The 14,864-nt window shown below is 49.7% G+C and overlaps 1 protein-coding gene across 1 annotated transcript in view; it reads left to right on the top strand.

Moving 5' to 3' along the window:
* The window catches only part of Ntn1 (netrin 1), a 198,457-nt gene that overhangs the window by 114,431 nt on the left and 69,162 nt on the right, over nt 1-14,864 (top strand). Inside the window, 1 exon segment of the mRNA XM_036197259.1 lies at nt 14,161-14,349. Within this exon segment, the coding sequence (XP_036053152.1) occupies nt 14,161-14,349 (189 nt within the window).

Genomic DNA, 14,864 nt, shown 5'->3' with positions numbered 1-14,864 from the left:
TTTTTTCCTTCCTGGCATTTCTTTAGCTATCCAGTATAATCACTATTTGTGTTGTAACAGGTATTGAACTAATCCAGTTCATAGGAGGAAGGGTTGGTGATAGGCAAACACCGGTGTCATTTCTTATAAGGGCATCCCGGATTTTGGTATCCCTGGGGTTTGGGGTTGTCTTGGAACCTATTCCCCATGGAAACATGCAGGAACCAGCAGGTGGAGTAAGGGGTCTTATAAGGTGCAGGGTGGAGACTCTAGAATGTAGCCTCTTTGAGTCTATGAAGATTAAATGGCCCCAGGGTGCACAGAGCCTCTCTGGCACCTCACCTGTTCACATACCGATGGGCAGAGAGAGTTAGCAGTGTCAGCTGCCCTGTCTGTGAGTACTGACCCCAAGTGCCACCTGCTACCCTCTTCCTCTGTTATCTGCCTCATCCTTCGGGTTGGGGCTTCTGATGTTTCTGTGATTTCCTTTGTCCTCTGTCTTCTCTTTCTCAGACTTTCCATGAGCTCCCCACTCCTAGAACACATCAGTGTTCTAGCTTGGAGCTTCCTTCCACTTTGGGGACAAGGCCTCAAGGAAGGGACAGCCTTTCTTATTGGCATGCACAGGACCTATACCTAAAGCAAGCAGCAAAGGAGTTTGGCCCCTTCTATTTCTTGACACAGGCTCCCCTTTCCTGTCCCTTGAGGGCTTCTTGCCTAGACCCTAGGGTGTGTAATCCAGGGGCAGTGTTCAGCTGATTTTCCACAGTGCCAATGTGGCATCGAGAGGAGCTGTAGTAGGCAGTTGGATTGGTGCGTTTCTTCAGAAGGCCTGTCAATCCTGTTGCCTTTGAAACCCCCAAATGTGGCTGCATGCATTTGTTTGTTTGTTGCCTGTGTGTGCGAGCACACATGTGTGGAGGATGGGGGGAGGGGGCAGTGTGCAGGCAGGCACGGGGTCTCTCCTTTCCACCATGTGAGTTCCAGAGATCAAACTCAGATGGTTGGACCTGACAGCAAGTTCTGTTATCTGCTGAGCCCGAACTCGGCCACTTCTGATGCTCTGTTGCTTTGCTGCATTCATAAGCCAACCCAGCACAGAGCTGCCATGGGTGTCTCCAGAAGGGAGAGTTTACAGGCTTCCATGAGCTGTGTTCTGTCTGCTGTGACAACACCGTTCCAGAAGGGCTGTTTGGATCTGTTTTCTATAGATAAAGCCCCATGTCTGCTTGCACGCTCTTCCATTTCTTCCTCATATGCACAGCGCTCACTGTAAGGAACCAGGGTCGCTTCCAGATTTGACCCCTGTTCCAACTTCTGAGCAAAAATAGTCACTGGGCCAGACCTTGCTGCAAGCCTGTAACAGTCTCTTGCCCCCAAGGCTCTCCAAGTCAGAAAGCTGACCTCCTATCCAGATCTGGAACCTCCTGTATCTTGTCCCTCTACTTGAATGTCTCCAGGGATGGCTAGGTCACTCACTTCCAGGGGTGGCCCATTCCAGCTCCCTTGGTCAGCTGGAATCTGCTGTCCCCTGTCATTGCGTGTGGTGGGTCACCCACATTCTCTTCCAGGACATAATTTTTAATTAAAGTCTTTAATTATAATCCCATAAGCCCTTCACTGATCTCTAAATAAATTTTACCTACTGATTTGATTAAAATAACCAGCTCCGGAATTGGGGCTCAGATTTTTGACGAGTTCCTTTACAAAGCATGCACTGATGAAAAGCTTTTTTGTTACTTATTTTCAGCCACCTAGGACACACTTGCTTTCCTTCACTCTGTCCCGTAATAGGGAGATCTTTGCATGGGAAGTTAAGGAGTCCTAGGCAATAAGTAAGCTTCCTGGATACCTGGGTAGGACAGAGTAGTGTGCTCATTATGTCTGTCTGTCACACAGTGGGGAAGCTGTCCACTGGGTAGTGCCTTCCCTTTTCTTGTACATCTCCATATGGTCTTAAGAGGTCACACGATGCATCAGGTAAGTGACACACGCTTTAATGCCAGCATTTGGGGGGGGGGGGGCAGAGGCAGGCGGATCTTTGTGAGTTTGAGGCCAGTCTGGTCTATAGAGTGAGTTCCAGGACAGCCAGGGGTACATAGTGAGACCCTGTTTGGAAAACTAACAAAGAGGCCATAGGATTTCTCTTCTGTTTCAACAGTGGGTCATGTGTGCAGGGAAGGGCAAGTTGGCACAGAGCAAGCAAACACAAGTGAACCAACCAGACAACCCTTTCATCCCATAGAGCCCAGTGGGACTGCCTCCTTCCAGGGGACCGCCTTTAACTCCTGACACTCACCAGTGCTAAGACCGGTAAAGCTGCCATGTGGAACCACACAATAGGCAAAGATTGGGCTTATGAGGGTAGGGGACCTGTGGGGATAGAGGGTTGCCATGAAAGCGTTGGTTGGGGTGTATGATACGAAACATCACTTCCTGCAGTCCATGTTGAAGTAGGCATCCTGTTCCTTGACTGGTGAAATCTAGCAACTCTAGTCACCTAATGAATTAGGAGAATGAGTGTCAGCGTAGAACGGTGCACCAGAACCCTGGTGTCAGCCTCCGTCGTGATCAGGGGACCTGTGTTGGTGAGGCTCTTGGCTTTTTGCAGTGTGAACCTCCTGTAGCCATGTGGAGCTTGAGACCCAAGACAGAGTCAGCCAGAAGATTGGATTAGCTGGCTGGTGAGGTAGAGAGGGATGCAGCCTCGGAAACTGAGGTGAAAGGAGAGTCGCATCCCCACAATTGCACATCCTGCCACTGGTATAGAACAGAGTAGCTGCAAGCCATTAAGCCCTTGACGCCAGCCTCCCCCATCACTCCTGGAGGCCTGAATGCGCCAGCCTTGATGATGGGACCCATTACAGATGGGAAATGACTCCAGGGAGCCAGGAGCCAGGCTTGGCCCGGTCCCCTGGCAAGTCAGCTCTCATACGTCCAGCTCCAGCGCATGGAGCCTGTGCATCACCTCTGGGGAAAGCGATGGGAAGGAAGCCCCCGTGCTGCAAGCAGGCATCTGGCAGGGCATATGAGTCTCGAGGCAGAGGATTTCATGGCAGTGCCTTCCCCTCCAGGGAAGGGGGGTGAGCTTTTCTCAGACAACCTCCTTTGCTTTGAATATTGTCTGCCTTTAGGAAGGAATTCCAACAGCCAGGGGGTGGGGTTACCAAGCTCAGGACCATGCTACTCTTCCCATGCAGGAGGTCCAGAGAGTGCCATGGACCATGTAGGTAAAAGAGTTAGCCATCACTAACTACTGCCAGGTCCTTGGCAAAGTCTCTGTTACATTCTTCCCACCTCTCCCATAAGAGGGTAAACTAGGGAACCTTGGAAGGCCACTCCTGTCCCGAGTTCTGTGTTGCCTTGGGTGAACAACATCCTCTTTCCTATTTGGCTAATGGAGCTCTTGGTCTTGAGGGGGAGTGGGGTGAGGTGTTTCTGCTATAAGTCACTCTCTGGACCTGCGTTTAAAAAAAAAATGTGTATAGGTGCTTTGTCGGCATGTATATCCATACGCCATGTGTGTGCACCACCTACTGTCCACAGAGGCCAGAGGAGGGCGTTGGATTCCCTGAAACGGGAGTCACAGACTGTTATGAGCTGCTGTGTGGGTGCCGGGAATTGAACCTAGGTCCTCTGGAAGAACAGCTGATGCTGTTAACCTCCGAGCCACCATGCCAGTTCCCTGGACTACCATTTTGAAACCCATTTTTTGCCCTTGGGAAGAATAGACTTTGCATCTCTTCAGAAATGGGCAGCTGAGGAAGGTTCCAGAACAGGGCGGTGATGAGTTGAGAGGAATGTTTGAAGAGAGATTTGGGGTGAAGGATTGCTTGGAGGTGGGAAAGGCCTAGAGTTGGGAATGGTACATAGTGGGTCAGGGGTGATCTCCCTGGGGAAGGTAACAGGGCAGATTGGAGCCAGGCTCTGGAGAGGGTGGATCTGAGGAGGGCTGCAGACAAAGAATTGATGATTGCTCAGGACTTACCCAGACCTCGGCATTTCCTCCACGGAGAGGGCTGGGGAGGAGGGTGTTTGTGTAGTGCAAACCCTGTGACAGCTAGGAGAGGGTCATTTCAAAGCCTTAGGGGAAGGCGGAGCAACCAAAAAAGGGCAGAGGAAAGAAAAGGCTAAGATGTTTACAGAGAAAAGGAGTCAGTGGAAAAAATGACGGGGAGGTCAAGTAGATTTGGGAGATGGCCCTGCAGTCAACAGAGGGGAGGGCACAGTGGCCTTGTACAGGGGGAGAAGGAGCCTCTGAACCTTGGCTGTAACTCTCAGGACTCTGCAACTTCAGGGCCTTAACACTGCCTGTGGCCCTGGCCCCAGTTTCAGAAATGTCCTTTGCTGGTCATTCACCAGGACCACTCTGTTCACTGGAGGGTCTCCCTGTCCGGTGGGAGCTGTTTCTGCTCACAGAGGGAGACAGGGCTGGCCAGACTTCAAGATGTCTGTCTTGACCCCAGGCCTTTCTCCAGATGCCCAGAGGCACAGCTGGGTGGGGACTCAGGCTTTCCTGGCAGCTTCTTTGTCTGCCTGTGGACAAAGGGGCCAAACCTTTCCCAAGCCCCACAGGTGTGAAGAACTTGTTAGTATACTGTTTGCTCGGCCCTGTGAGTGGCCTGAAGGACTGTTGACAGAGGTCTGCTTTGTGATCAGACTTGGCTAAAGCTCCCTAAGCCCTCAACAAACACCGGCCACTTATCTGAGAGACTTATCAGAAACCATCTAAGCCGGTCTTTGGCAGGCAGGCCTCCCTGACCCGCTCACTTGGGACACAGTGTTTCCAAAGCACTTTCCACACATACCCCCACCTTCTCCTACCACCCACAGTATCCCTGGTATCAGAATAAAGCCTTGGTAAGGAAGAGGTAGTCACTTTTTATTTTCAAATTGGAACCTTAGGATAAAGTGCCCTTTAAGCCTGTCCCCTGAGAGGACACACCGAGAGGGAAGGGGCTACTTTGGGAGAATTTAGCTTCAGGGGTTTCTGAACCCCATTCTCCCACTGCTCCTTAGTTTTCTGTTAGAGCCCTTCAGCCTGCTCCAGCCTTAGAGGAAATCCAGCCCACACAGTGTGTGCGTGTGCGTGTGCGTGTGCGTGTGTGTGTGTGTGTGTGTGTGTGTGTGTGTGTGTCGTTTTCCAATATGTCATGGGCTACATTAAACCCCTCATGTTAGCAGGCTGTGTGAATATATATAAATTACTCTTCCTGTGTCTGCAGATTAGTAATAACTGATAGCAAGACAGAGCAATCGTAGCAACAGACTGTAACAAAAGTTATGTGGCTGCTCTCTTAAGGTACCTTAGCACCAGGCTCTCCCCATCTTGGTGGTGTGGGAGGCTATAAGCTGAGTGGCCCCAGGGCTATGATGTATGGTCAGAGGGACCACATCTGCTCAGGTGATCCCAGGTCACTGACCCACGACAGGGAGATGGGGAAGCTCCAAGCAGTGAGAACCACTAGCTTTGCTGGTGGTCAAAAGAGTTTTCTCAGCCCAGGACTCTGAAGAGTGGCCCCCATGCTCTTCCTCTCTGGAAGACCCAAGCATTTACTATTCCCATTGGCCACACCCTTTCTGGTGTCATTACCCTGCCAAGACTTGCCACCTCTATCTGGCCGACCCCTCCAGAGAGCCATGGTCTGCCGGTACCTTCCCCTTTTCTGTTGCCTGCCCTGTGCAGCCTGCCCTGTGCTATTCCCAGAGTCCTCCCTGCTTCCTGAGATGCCCCTGTCCTGATCTCACGGATGGGTCCTCATATCTGCTGATAGCAATCTTCAAGTCTGTAGTAAGATGTATAAGGTGCGTTTACAGACATTCAGGGCCAGGAGGAAAACTCCACCATCCAGAGAGAGGTCGGACTGAATGAGTTTGTTGTTAAGATGAGAACGTACAGGCTCAGAGGGGCCAAGTGGATGAAGAACCTTTCACTTGGTGCCCCACTCTTAGTGATGGTGGATGGCTGCATGCAGTGTGACTTTTTAAATATAAGTATGCCTTATGGTCCATGTACCCTGCCTCTCTGTGAGCTCCCAGGACCTGGAGCCTCAGGCATCCCACCCCTACCCCACCCCGCTGCCCCTTCTCTTTAGAGCAGTGTTTTTCAGAGTGTAACATTCAGATGAGCAGCATCCCTGCTACCTGGGACCTTGTTAGATGTACACATTTTCAACTCTCCTCTCCTGAGCCCTAGGGTGGCCTTGAGAGATTCTTCTGGGCTCTTTGAATTGAAAACCACAGCTGGAGAGAAGGGAGAGGATGCTGCTGTGTCAAGAGAGGGGAAGGGAGGTAGGATTGACCCTACAGTGGCTACCTCCTAATCGGGTCCCTCCAAGGAGTTCTGCTAATACCTGCTGAGTGAAGAAATGAATGGGGGGTGTCATTCATAATCCTCTCTCTGGTCTAAGGTGCCTCACCTTGCCTCTCACATTCACTGGGATCCCCAAGCGCTGCATAGCGCAGGCTCTGTTCCACCCCTTAGAAGTGGAAGTGCTGTTGCCTGATTCTTCATTTAGGTAAATGAGTTCTCCCAGCCCTGTTTGGAGACCTTGTTCGCCAGTGGTTTTATTAAGTCGAAGGTGAGAAGAGGCAACTTCAGTGATTGCACTCTCAAGAACCTGACTGGGACCAGACTCCTGCATCATGTCCCCTTTGTCCCCTTCATGGTGGCCCATGTCCTTGGGTTTACTTTGACTGGTCTCCACTGTACTCTCTGGCCATTTGGCATCTCTGGTTACAGTCCATGATCCTCGTGTTAGTGGTGGGTCTCAGACTGAGGCAACAGAGACAACGGGATTACCCGACCACATTTGGGTGTCTCTGGAGGCTCTGGCCTGCTCACTGTCATCCCAGTTCCTTGTGTAGCTCCTGAATTATAGTAGCATTCAATAAATATCCATCGACTGCCGGTGTGCCTGCCGCCGAACTTCCCTGTTATAAAGCAACACCTAGAGTCTGCCCTGTGAATGGATCAGCTGTCAGGGTTATCTTAATCTAGCTTACCTTTAAACATAAATTACTGGGAGTCCCAGAGCCCTCTGGGCCCATGCTGCTTCAGCCTCTGAGAGCTCAGCTCAGTGCCATCCCCAGATGCAGACAGGAGCCAGGTGTGTACAGCCATGGTTGCTCACCCAGACCTTTTTTCAGGAGTTGCTGCAAACTAGTCCCAGAAGACACTTACCGTGGGAGGAGTTGTTAACAATTAATAAACAAGACACAGACAATTTAGAAGTAAAATGTGTACCAAATAGAGTAGCGAGGTCATAAATAAAATAGGAGTAGCCTCCAACTCTTAAAAACAGCTCTCAAATATTGTTATGACTTTATGCCATTTATTTAAATTGTGTGTGTGTGTGTGTGTGTGTGTGTGTGTGTGTGAAGCCAGAGCTCTGTCCACTGCCTCCACAGGCCCCCTGCTGTAAGTGCCACCCTCCCCTTGCTGCCAGGCACTTTCTCCACGGGTGGGTGACAGTCCAGCTGGTTTCTTTTCCGTTTGGTTCGGTCAACACAAGTCCTCAGGCCAAAAGCAGCAGCATGACCCGGGAGTTTGTCAGACATACATCTGGAGGAGCTGGAGCTGTCGCTCAGTTTGCAGAGTGAGGGCTTGTCCAGCATGCAGGCAGCTTTGGGTTCTGTCCCCAGCACTGCATAAACTGTGTATGGGGGCAGGCACCAACCTGTCATCCTAGGAAAGGAGGCAGGAGGATCAGAAGGTGGAAGGACATCCTTGGCTACATGGTGAGTTTAAGGCCAGCTTGGGCTAAATGAAACTCTGTCTGAGAGAGAGGAAGGGGACAGACATCTGGAACTTGGCAGAGTGGTGCATGCCCATAATCCCAGCACTTGAGGGGCAGAGGCAGGAGGATCATCCCAAGATGAAGACCAGCCTGGGCTGTGTAGTCATAATCCATCTTAGAAAGAGAAGCATCTGGCGGGATCCCTGGCTGGACTGGTATGCAGATACAGTGGGAAGTGGGAAGTGGGAAGGTGGCACTTCCTAGCCAGGCTGTAGCTCTCCTTTCAGGCTCTGCCCTCTGTATCTGGTCCCAGAAGGACCCAGCAAGATGGCTGTCTCCCAACTGTCTCAGCAGCTCTGCCCATAGCTGAGAGACCCCAGGTCTTTCATGGACCTGTCTCCCCTCTGGGAATAGATGCACCATGAGGCAGGACTCTGCCATGCTTGCTTCTGGACCTCCTAAAATCAAACTGGAGTAGGTCTCTCTTTCTTTGCATAGTAACCCCAGAAACAGTGAGGGAAACTGGAGGTGCTGATCATGTTCCTGTGATACATACATACATACACATATATATATATATATGTATATATACACACACACATATATGTATATATATACATACACACACACACACACACACACACACACACACACACACACACATATATATACATATACATACATACATACATACATACATACTTGGAAATGTGCCCCTGAGGGATCATAGAGAGCTCAGGATGGGGGACCAGTTTCTTTTACAGAAAGCACCTAGTCTGGTGGTGGCACACACCTTTAATCCCAGCACTCGGGAGGCAGAGGTAGGTGGATCTCTGTGAGTTCAAGACCAGCCTGATCTACATAGTGAGTTATAGAACAGCCAGAGCTGAGCTATATAGTGAGACCCTTCCTCAGAAACAAAAACAATAAATAAATAAATAAATAGAAAGAAAGCACTCAGTGTGCAGATGGTGTTTTGTGGGTTATTTTTGTCAGCCTAGAGGCAGGCATGTAAGTCCAGAATTTCATTACCAATTGTATAAAGAGCACAGGTAATTTTCTCAAAAGAACTGCACCAGAGAGGAAAGATGAAATGAAGCCAACTGCCTGTTAATCCATCCATCCATCCCTCTGTCCATTTGTCCATCCAACACCCACCTACCCACCTATCCATCCATCCACCCACCCACCCACTCACCCATCCACCCACCCACCCACCCACCCACCCATCCATCCATCCATCCATCCATCCATCCATCCACCCACCCACCCACCCATCCATCCATCCAATCGTCCACTCCCATGGCCCTGTGTGGTAGGACAGAGAAGGGGCTATAGGTCCAAGACTAGAGCTTCTAAGCAGGCCCATGATCAGATGGCCTTTCTGTTTTCACTGACAGGCCAGAGCCATTTGAATTTTGGAGAGACATGGTCACAATATGAGTTAACAATGCTGCTGGGTGCTTTCTGGTCCTGGGATAGTCTTGGTAGGCATGTGATTTAGTTTACCAGGTGTTTTGGTGAGAGAATCAATCAACACACCTCTGTTTTTGTGAACTTGTCTAATGGCTGAGAGTCAGTTATCTGTGTTCAGGAAGAGTCCATGGCATATAGATGAAGGGTCTTTTCGCTAAAGTACTGAAGTCTATTTAAATGGAATTAAATTGTTTAATCAAAGCACAAAGATGAGTTTAAATTAGCTCAAAGCAAGAATACAGGAAAACTACAAGACTTTGCCTTTAGGATGAGGGCCAGGCAGCAAATCCTCTTGGTCCTATCTATCTACCTATCTACTTTCTGACCTTCCTGTCTGCCTGCCCATCAACATACCCATTCATCTAACTACCCAGTCCACTAATTCACTTATCCATCTATCCCCCTGTCCTACATCTACCTTTCCATCCACCTCTTTCATCCACCAATTCATCTTACTCATTCATCCCATGGGTCCATCCATCAACCTGTTCATCTATCTATCTCCCCATCTATCCCATCCATCTACCCCATCCATCCATCTACTCAAGTAATCAAATTAATCCAGTTCATTATCCATCCATGCACGCACCTTCTCTTTTGAGCATTTGCTTTCTCTCAGTTGTCCAACAAAAATGTAATCTAGACTTTCTGTGGGCCAGCAGATCAAACCCTATCCTGGTCTCCAGTGAAGCAGCGAAGTTGATTAAGAGTGTCTGTCTGTCCCACTTGGTCAGTGAGGATTCTGATGTGTGTGCTCCTGTCTGACCACCCCTCTGTTGAGGGAGGAGCCCCTTGGGCAGTTATGCATCCCCTGCCTCTGTATCTCACACAGTTCATGCATGGACTAGCATGTAGCTAGTGTGTATGTGTGTGTTGACTGTAACTCAGCTGCAGGTGTCGAGGGACTGGGTAAGTTCCGGTTGACAGGAGAGATGAATGACATGGATTAAAGTTGGAAATTAAGGACTCAGAGGACACCTGGGTGGGGGAGGAAATGGGAGTTAGCTCTTGGTCCCCTTTCTCTTTCTGTTAGGTTTCTGGTTGCGAGGTGGAGTTTGGGAATCCTTGCTCTTCCTACCCCTCCCTGCCTCTCCTTGGGAGCCTGAGATATGGCTGTGCAAGATGAATCTGGCTTATCTCAACATGCCAGCTAGTGGGGGCATAACTGAGTCTGTCCAAGAGACTAGGGGGATCCCTAGATAAACTACCAAGTCGTACCAGTGGGGCGGGGCTCCTTGATCTGGGCTGGGCTGGTCCCCCATGAGGATCTCTGCCTCCCCCACCCCGTCTCTACTGAGTTGACCTCTGTTCTCACAAGGCTGCCCTTTCCTTCCCGCCTTGAAATCTGATAATGAAACTAATACCCAATATTTTTGCCTGGGAGAGAACAAGAGATAAACAGGAAGGCACGAGGGATTAGGGTGTCTCTCTGAGGTAAGGCCTGCGGTTGGTGGGAGTTGGGTGACCCCTCTTTGTGGACCTGAGGGATCCAGATGTGAGCCACTTTGCCCAATGCATTTTCCCATTTGTGTAGAGAAAATAAAACAACATGAAAAGAAAACAAACTGTAAAATACTCTGCAGAAGTCTGAGCGTGGGTAATTATCACTTAATGTTCCCTGACAGCCCAAGGAGGCCAGGGGGCGCTTTTTGATGTCAGCCTCTGAGTTTTCTTTTGTATGACCGGTTGTTTGGAAAGAACCTTTTGTTGGTGTGAGGTGTGCATGGAAGAAGATTCCAGCTCGAGCTTTCCCAAGGGGTAAGGCAGCCCCACACCCCCAGAGGCCTGTTGGATGCTGGCAGCTAGAGCCTCCTTTATAGAAGGGGACATAAGGATGTGTCTGCCTCCAGGAAGGACAAAAGATGCTGCTGTGAGGCCTTTCTTTGTGCGGAGGAGGCCTGAAAGGAGTGAGACCCTGGGGGTCCTCGCAGCTTCCTGGTCCTTGGCAGGTACAACACGACTTGTGGTTTCTGGTCTTGCAGGAAAGATCCAAGTTCTGGCTGGTAGTTCAGGTTCAGCTGTTTATGTGTGGTAATGCTGGTCATCTCTGGGGCCGCCCAGCAGCAGGAAGACCTACCTGCTGTAGGCCAGGACTCTGTTCACTGACTCCTTGGCACCAAGGCTGGTTCATTGGTCACTGCATGTCTCTGTAAGTTCTATCCCTTGTCTAGCTGAGTGAGTCCAAATAGACAGTGAATGTGACAGCCCTCCATGTAGAAGGTGGGATGGAGATGCAGCTTCCGTGTGCCTGGTTGAACTCATCACTGATGAGGGACACTTCAGTTCTCGGGAGTCAGATTTGTGCTCTAGTCCAGACTGGCTTCCAGTTGCCTTTGGACTTCAGGATGGGTGCTGTCTTGACACCTCCACGAAAGCCCTCCTCTATCTCCGCTTGTCAGTTGAGTGACTGATGGGCACGTGATTTGGGGAATGGCTCTTGAAAGAACGTTTAAGGAAGCTTATAACACCAGAGAGCAAAGTCAAAGTGGAAGTTGTATAGAAAAAACTCACAAATAAAAATAGCATCCGAATAAGAAACTGGTAAAAACATTGAGAGCTTATCTAGTAGAAGAGGCAAATGTTTCATAAGCCAACCATAGAGAGAGGAAAATTGCGCCATGGCCTGAACAAGTAATATATTCATGGGGATGGAAATGGAGACACAAGAAGATGTACCCCCCCCCTCTTCTGTAATCATAGACACAGGTGGATATCATGTGTGGGGTTCTTTCCCCAGACACTTTGCAAACTTTTTTTTTTTTTTTCCCAAATGCTGATACCAAATGTGCATTGTTATTCTTTTCAAGGATGTGATGAGGTAAGAGTATTCACTTCCTGCTAGTAAGAGGCAAAGCCAGTTCAGCCTTCCCTGAGGAAGGTTTCGATCCAGTGTTAAAAATACAGAGCTCCAAAATGTAACTCAGAATTCTGCCTTGAGAAATGCACTGTCCATCAGTAGACAAGCATGTTCAAAGGCGGCTAAGGGCTTAACCCTGAGCAGCAGGGAACAGCCCTGGCTGGCCAGCTTTGAGAGAGTGCTTGCTCAGTGAGTCCCATCTCACACACTAAAGACCCATGGTCTAAGTACCACGTAATCTTTAAAGATCATATCGAGCCATATTTGACACTAAAAATTGTTCATTCTGAAAAAAAAAAAAGAGGCTACAAAGCTAGATGCAGACAGGTATGACCCATATTCCTAGAAAATATGAAATAGTCTCATGGCTGGGCCTAACAGCAAGCCACTGTGCTCATAGTGATTTGTGGGAGCAAGAGTGAACTTTTTCCCCTTTCTGCTTTTTTGTTTTTAAGTGTATGGCCTTAAACATCATTTCTTTAGAAATTCCTGAAATGTGTACAGAACACACTTAGGGTGGAAACAGGACAGAGTGAATGTGATTAAAGTATGCTGTACGTGTGTGTGAATATGTCACGATGATGCTTGCAATTTTCTGTGATTGATAGTTGCTTTTACCAAAAAGTAGGGTAAGATGTATCTGAGAGTGATTGGGTATGGATGGCTTACAGCTGATGGTATCCTAGAATTTGAAGCCTAGAGAATGCAGCCGGCGTGTGTGTGTGTGTGTGTGTGTGTGTGTGTGTGTGTGTGTGTGTGTGTGTTATCCTAATGTAAGGTAAAGAGGCTTGGGGGACATGCTGCAGACCTCTACCAAGCAAGGGCTAGAGGTAAATTTGGAGATGACACTAAAGTTGCACCCCTTGGATGGTAACGCCGGCTGCAGCCACATGAAGAAGGGTCCCATCATAGAAGAAAGGATTACATGCTGGCCTGGGTGGGGGGAGACACACCCTCTCACTTGGCATGGTTTAGAAACTGACCAGAGTTTGGAATAAATGAAGCAAGAGGGAGTGGGAGGCAGCTCCACTCAGAGCTGAGGCTAGGGAGTGAGTAGGTCTGGCCTGTAAAGAGCCCCCAAGGCTGTACTAAATGATTTTGACGTCATCCTGATGGATACCCTCAGGTTGGTGCTTAGAAACCCTGCTCTGGTCATAGTTGTCTCTATGAGGTGACCCCAAGACTCCCAGAGGATACAAAAATTCCATCGTGGCATCCTGTCTGAAATGGCTTCGTGTTTGTGCATGGCCTACACACATCCTCCTGTGTCTATGTAGAACCCCTGTTAGATGGCTTATACTGCCCAGTAAAATGTAAACATTGTGTAAATAAATTACAATGTAATGTTTAGGGACTGATGACAATAAAAACAATGCATTTCAATATAGACGCAATCCCCCTTCTCCCCCAATATTTTGGATCCACACGGTTGGTTGAATCCTGCAGATACAGGCTGACAGAGGCAGGGTGATGGAGAGTAAGGGGCAAATGTGGGGGAGGCGCTGCTGGATCCAAGTAGAGACCCCAGACGTGCAGCTGGAAGTGAGGGTTTGTGGGTCATGAGCAGAGAGGCGGTGTGAAATGCAGGAGTTAGGTCCCAAGGGCATCAGAGCAGGCCGGGTGAGTACCTCCGAGCTAGTGCCCAGACCAGAGAAATGGAAAGGAGTGGGACCGGCGGGGAAGAGCCATAGAGAAGGAAGCTGAGGGTCTTCTGTGGTGCTGGATGGTGGGGAGGAGAGGGGGTAGTTGGCTCTAGAGTCCCTGGTGGCAGAGGAACGGGAGACAGGAGGTGCAGATGATGGAGGTGGAGGTGGAAGCCTCCTGAGTATGTTCCCCCTGAGGGACTTAAGCACATTTATTTCTCCCGGCTCTGGAGGTTGCAGGACCAAGATTCTGCTGTGGGCAGGACTCTAGCACACAGATTTCAGGAGGTCTCAGCCGTGGTTCTGTGAAGTACTGGATCAGTGTTGATGAGTGCCAGAGAGGGAGCTAAGGAAAGGCTCCCAGAGCCCAGGACTGCCCTGTTGGGACATCGAGGGAGACCTGGGGTCTCCACGGCTGTCGGTCCTCCCATCCCCTTGTGCTGATGGCGTTTCTTTCCCCTTGCAGCCTGCAACTGCAACCTTCACGCTCGGCGCTGCAGATTCAATATGGAGCTCTACAAGCTGTCGGGGCGCAAGAGCGGGGGTGTCTGTCTCAACTGCCGCCACAACACTGCAGGCCGCCACTGCCACTACTGTAAGGAAGGTTTCTACCGAGACATGGGCAAGCCCATCACCCACCGGAAGGCTTGCAAAGGTAGGGTGTCCTGGGGGTCAGGAGTGGTGATTTTTCCAGGGACACTAGGTTCCCTCTCTTCCCCTTCTCTCTTTCTATTTCTTTTTTTTTTTTTTCTAGTTCCCTTACAAAGTGGAGTAGACCAAGGTTTGTCCCCTCCCCCCCCAATTTGGATGTGTAAGCCAAAACAACAGGGTAATGGAGACACAGCTCAGAGAAGAAAGTAGAAGGTGAGCTCCCTTACGAGGGTGGAGGGCCAGGCTCCCGACACTTCCCCCTTTGCCTCCCTCCTCCTCAACTTCTGCTCAGCACAGGTGTGCCACATACCAGAGGAAAGAGAGTCTTGTTCACCAGGCTTACTGTCGGGACAAAGGACCCTCTTTTTCCAGCCCCTTGCAGACGCACTTCTTTGAATGTGTGTGCACGGCCTCCCGTCCCACCCCCATCACATACACAGACACACACACACAGTCACGGCGATGTTGGCAGTTTCGGGATCAGGGTCTCCGAAGGAACATTTAATCCATCTGCAAATA

This window comes from Onychomys torridus, chromosome 8 (genome assembly GCF_903995425.1).
Source record: "Onychomys torridus chromosome 8, mOncTor1.1, whole genome shotgun sequence".
Classification (NCBI taxonomy): Eukaryota; Metazoa; Chordata; class Mammalia; order Rodentia; family Cricetidae; genus Onychomys; species Onychomys torridus.
Note: the sequence above shows the minus strand (reverse complement) of the source record. Positions and strands in the feature narration are given on the sequence as shown.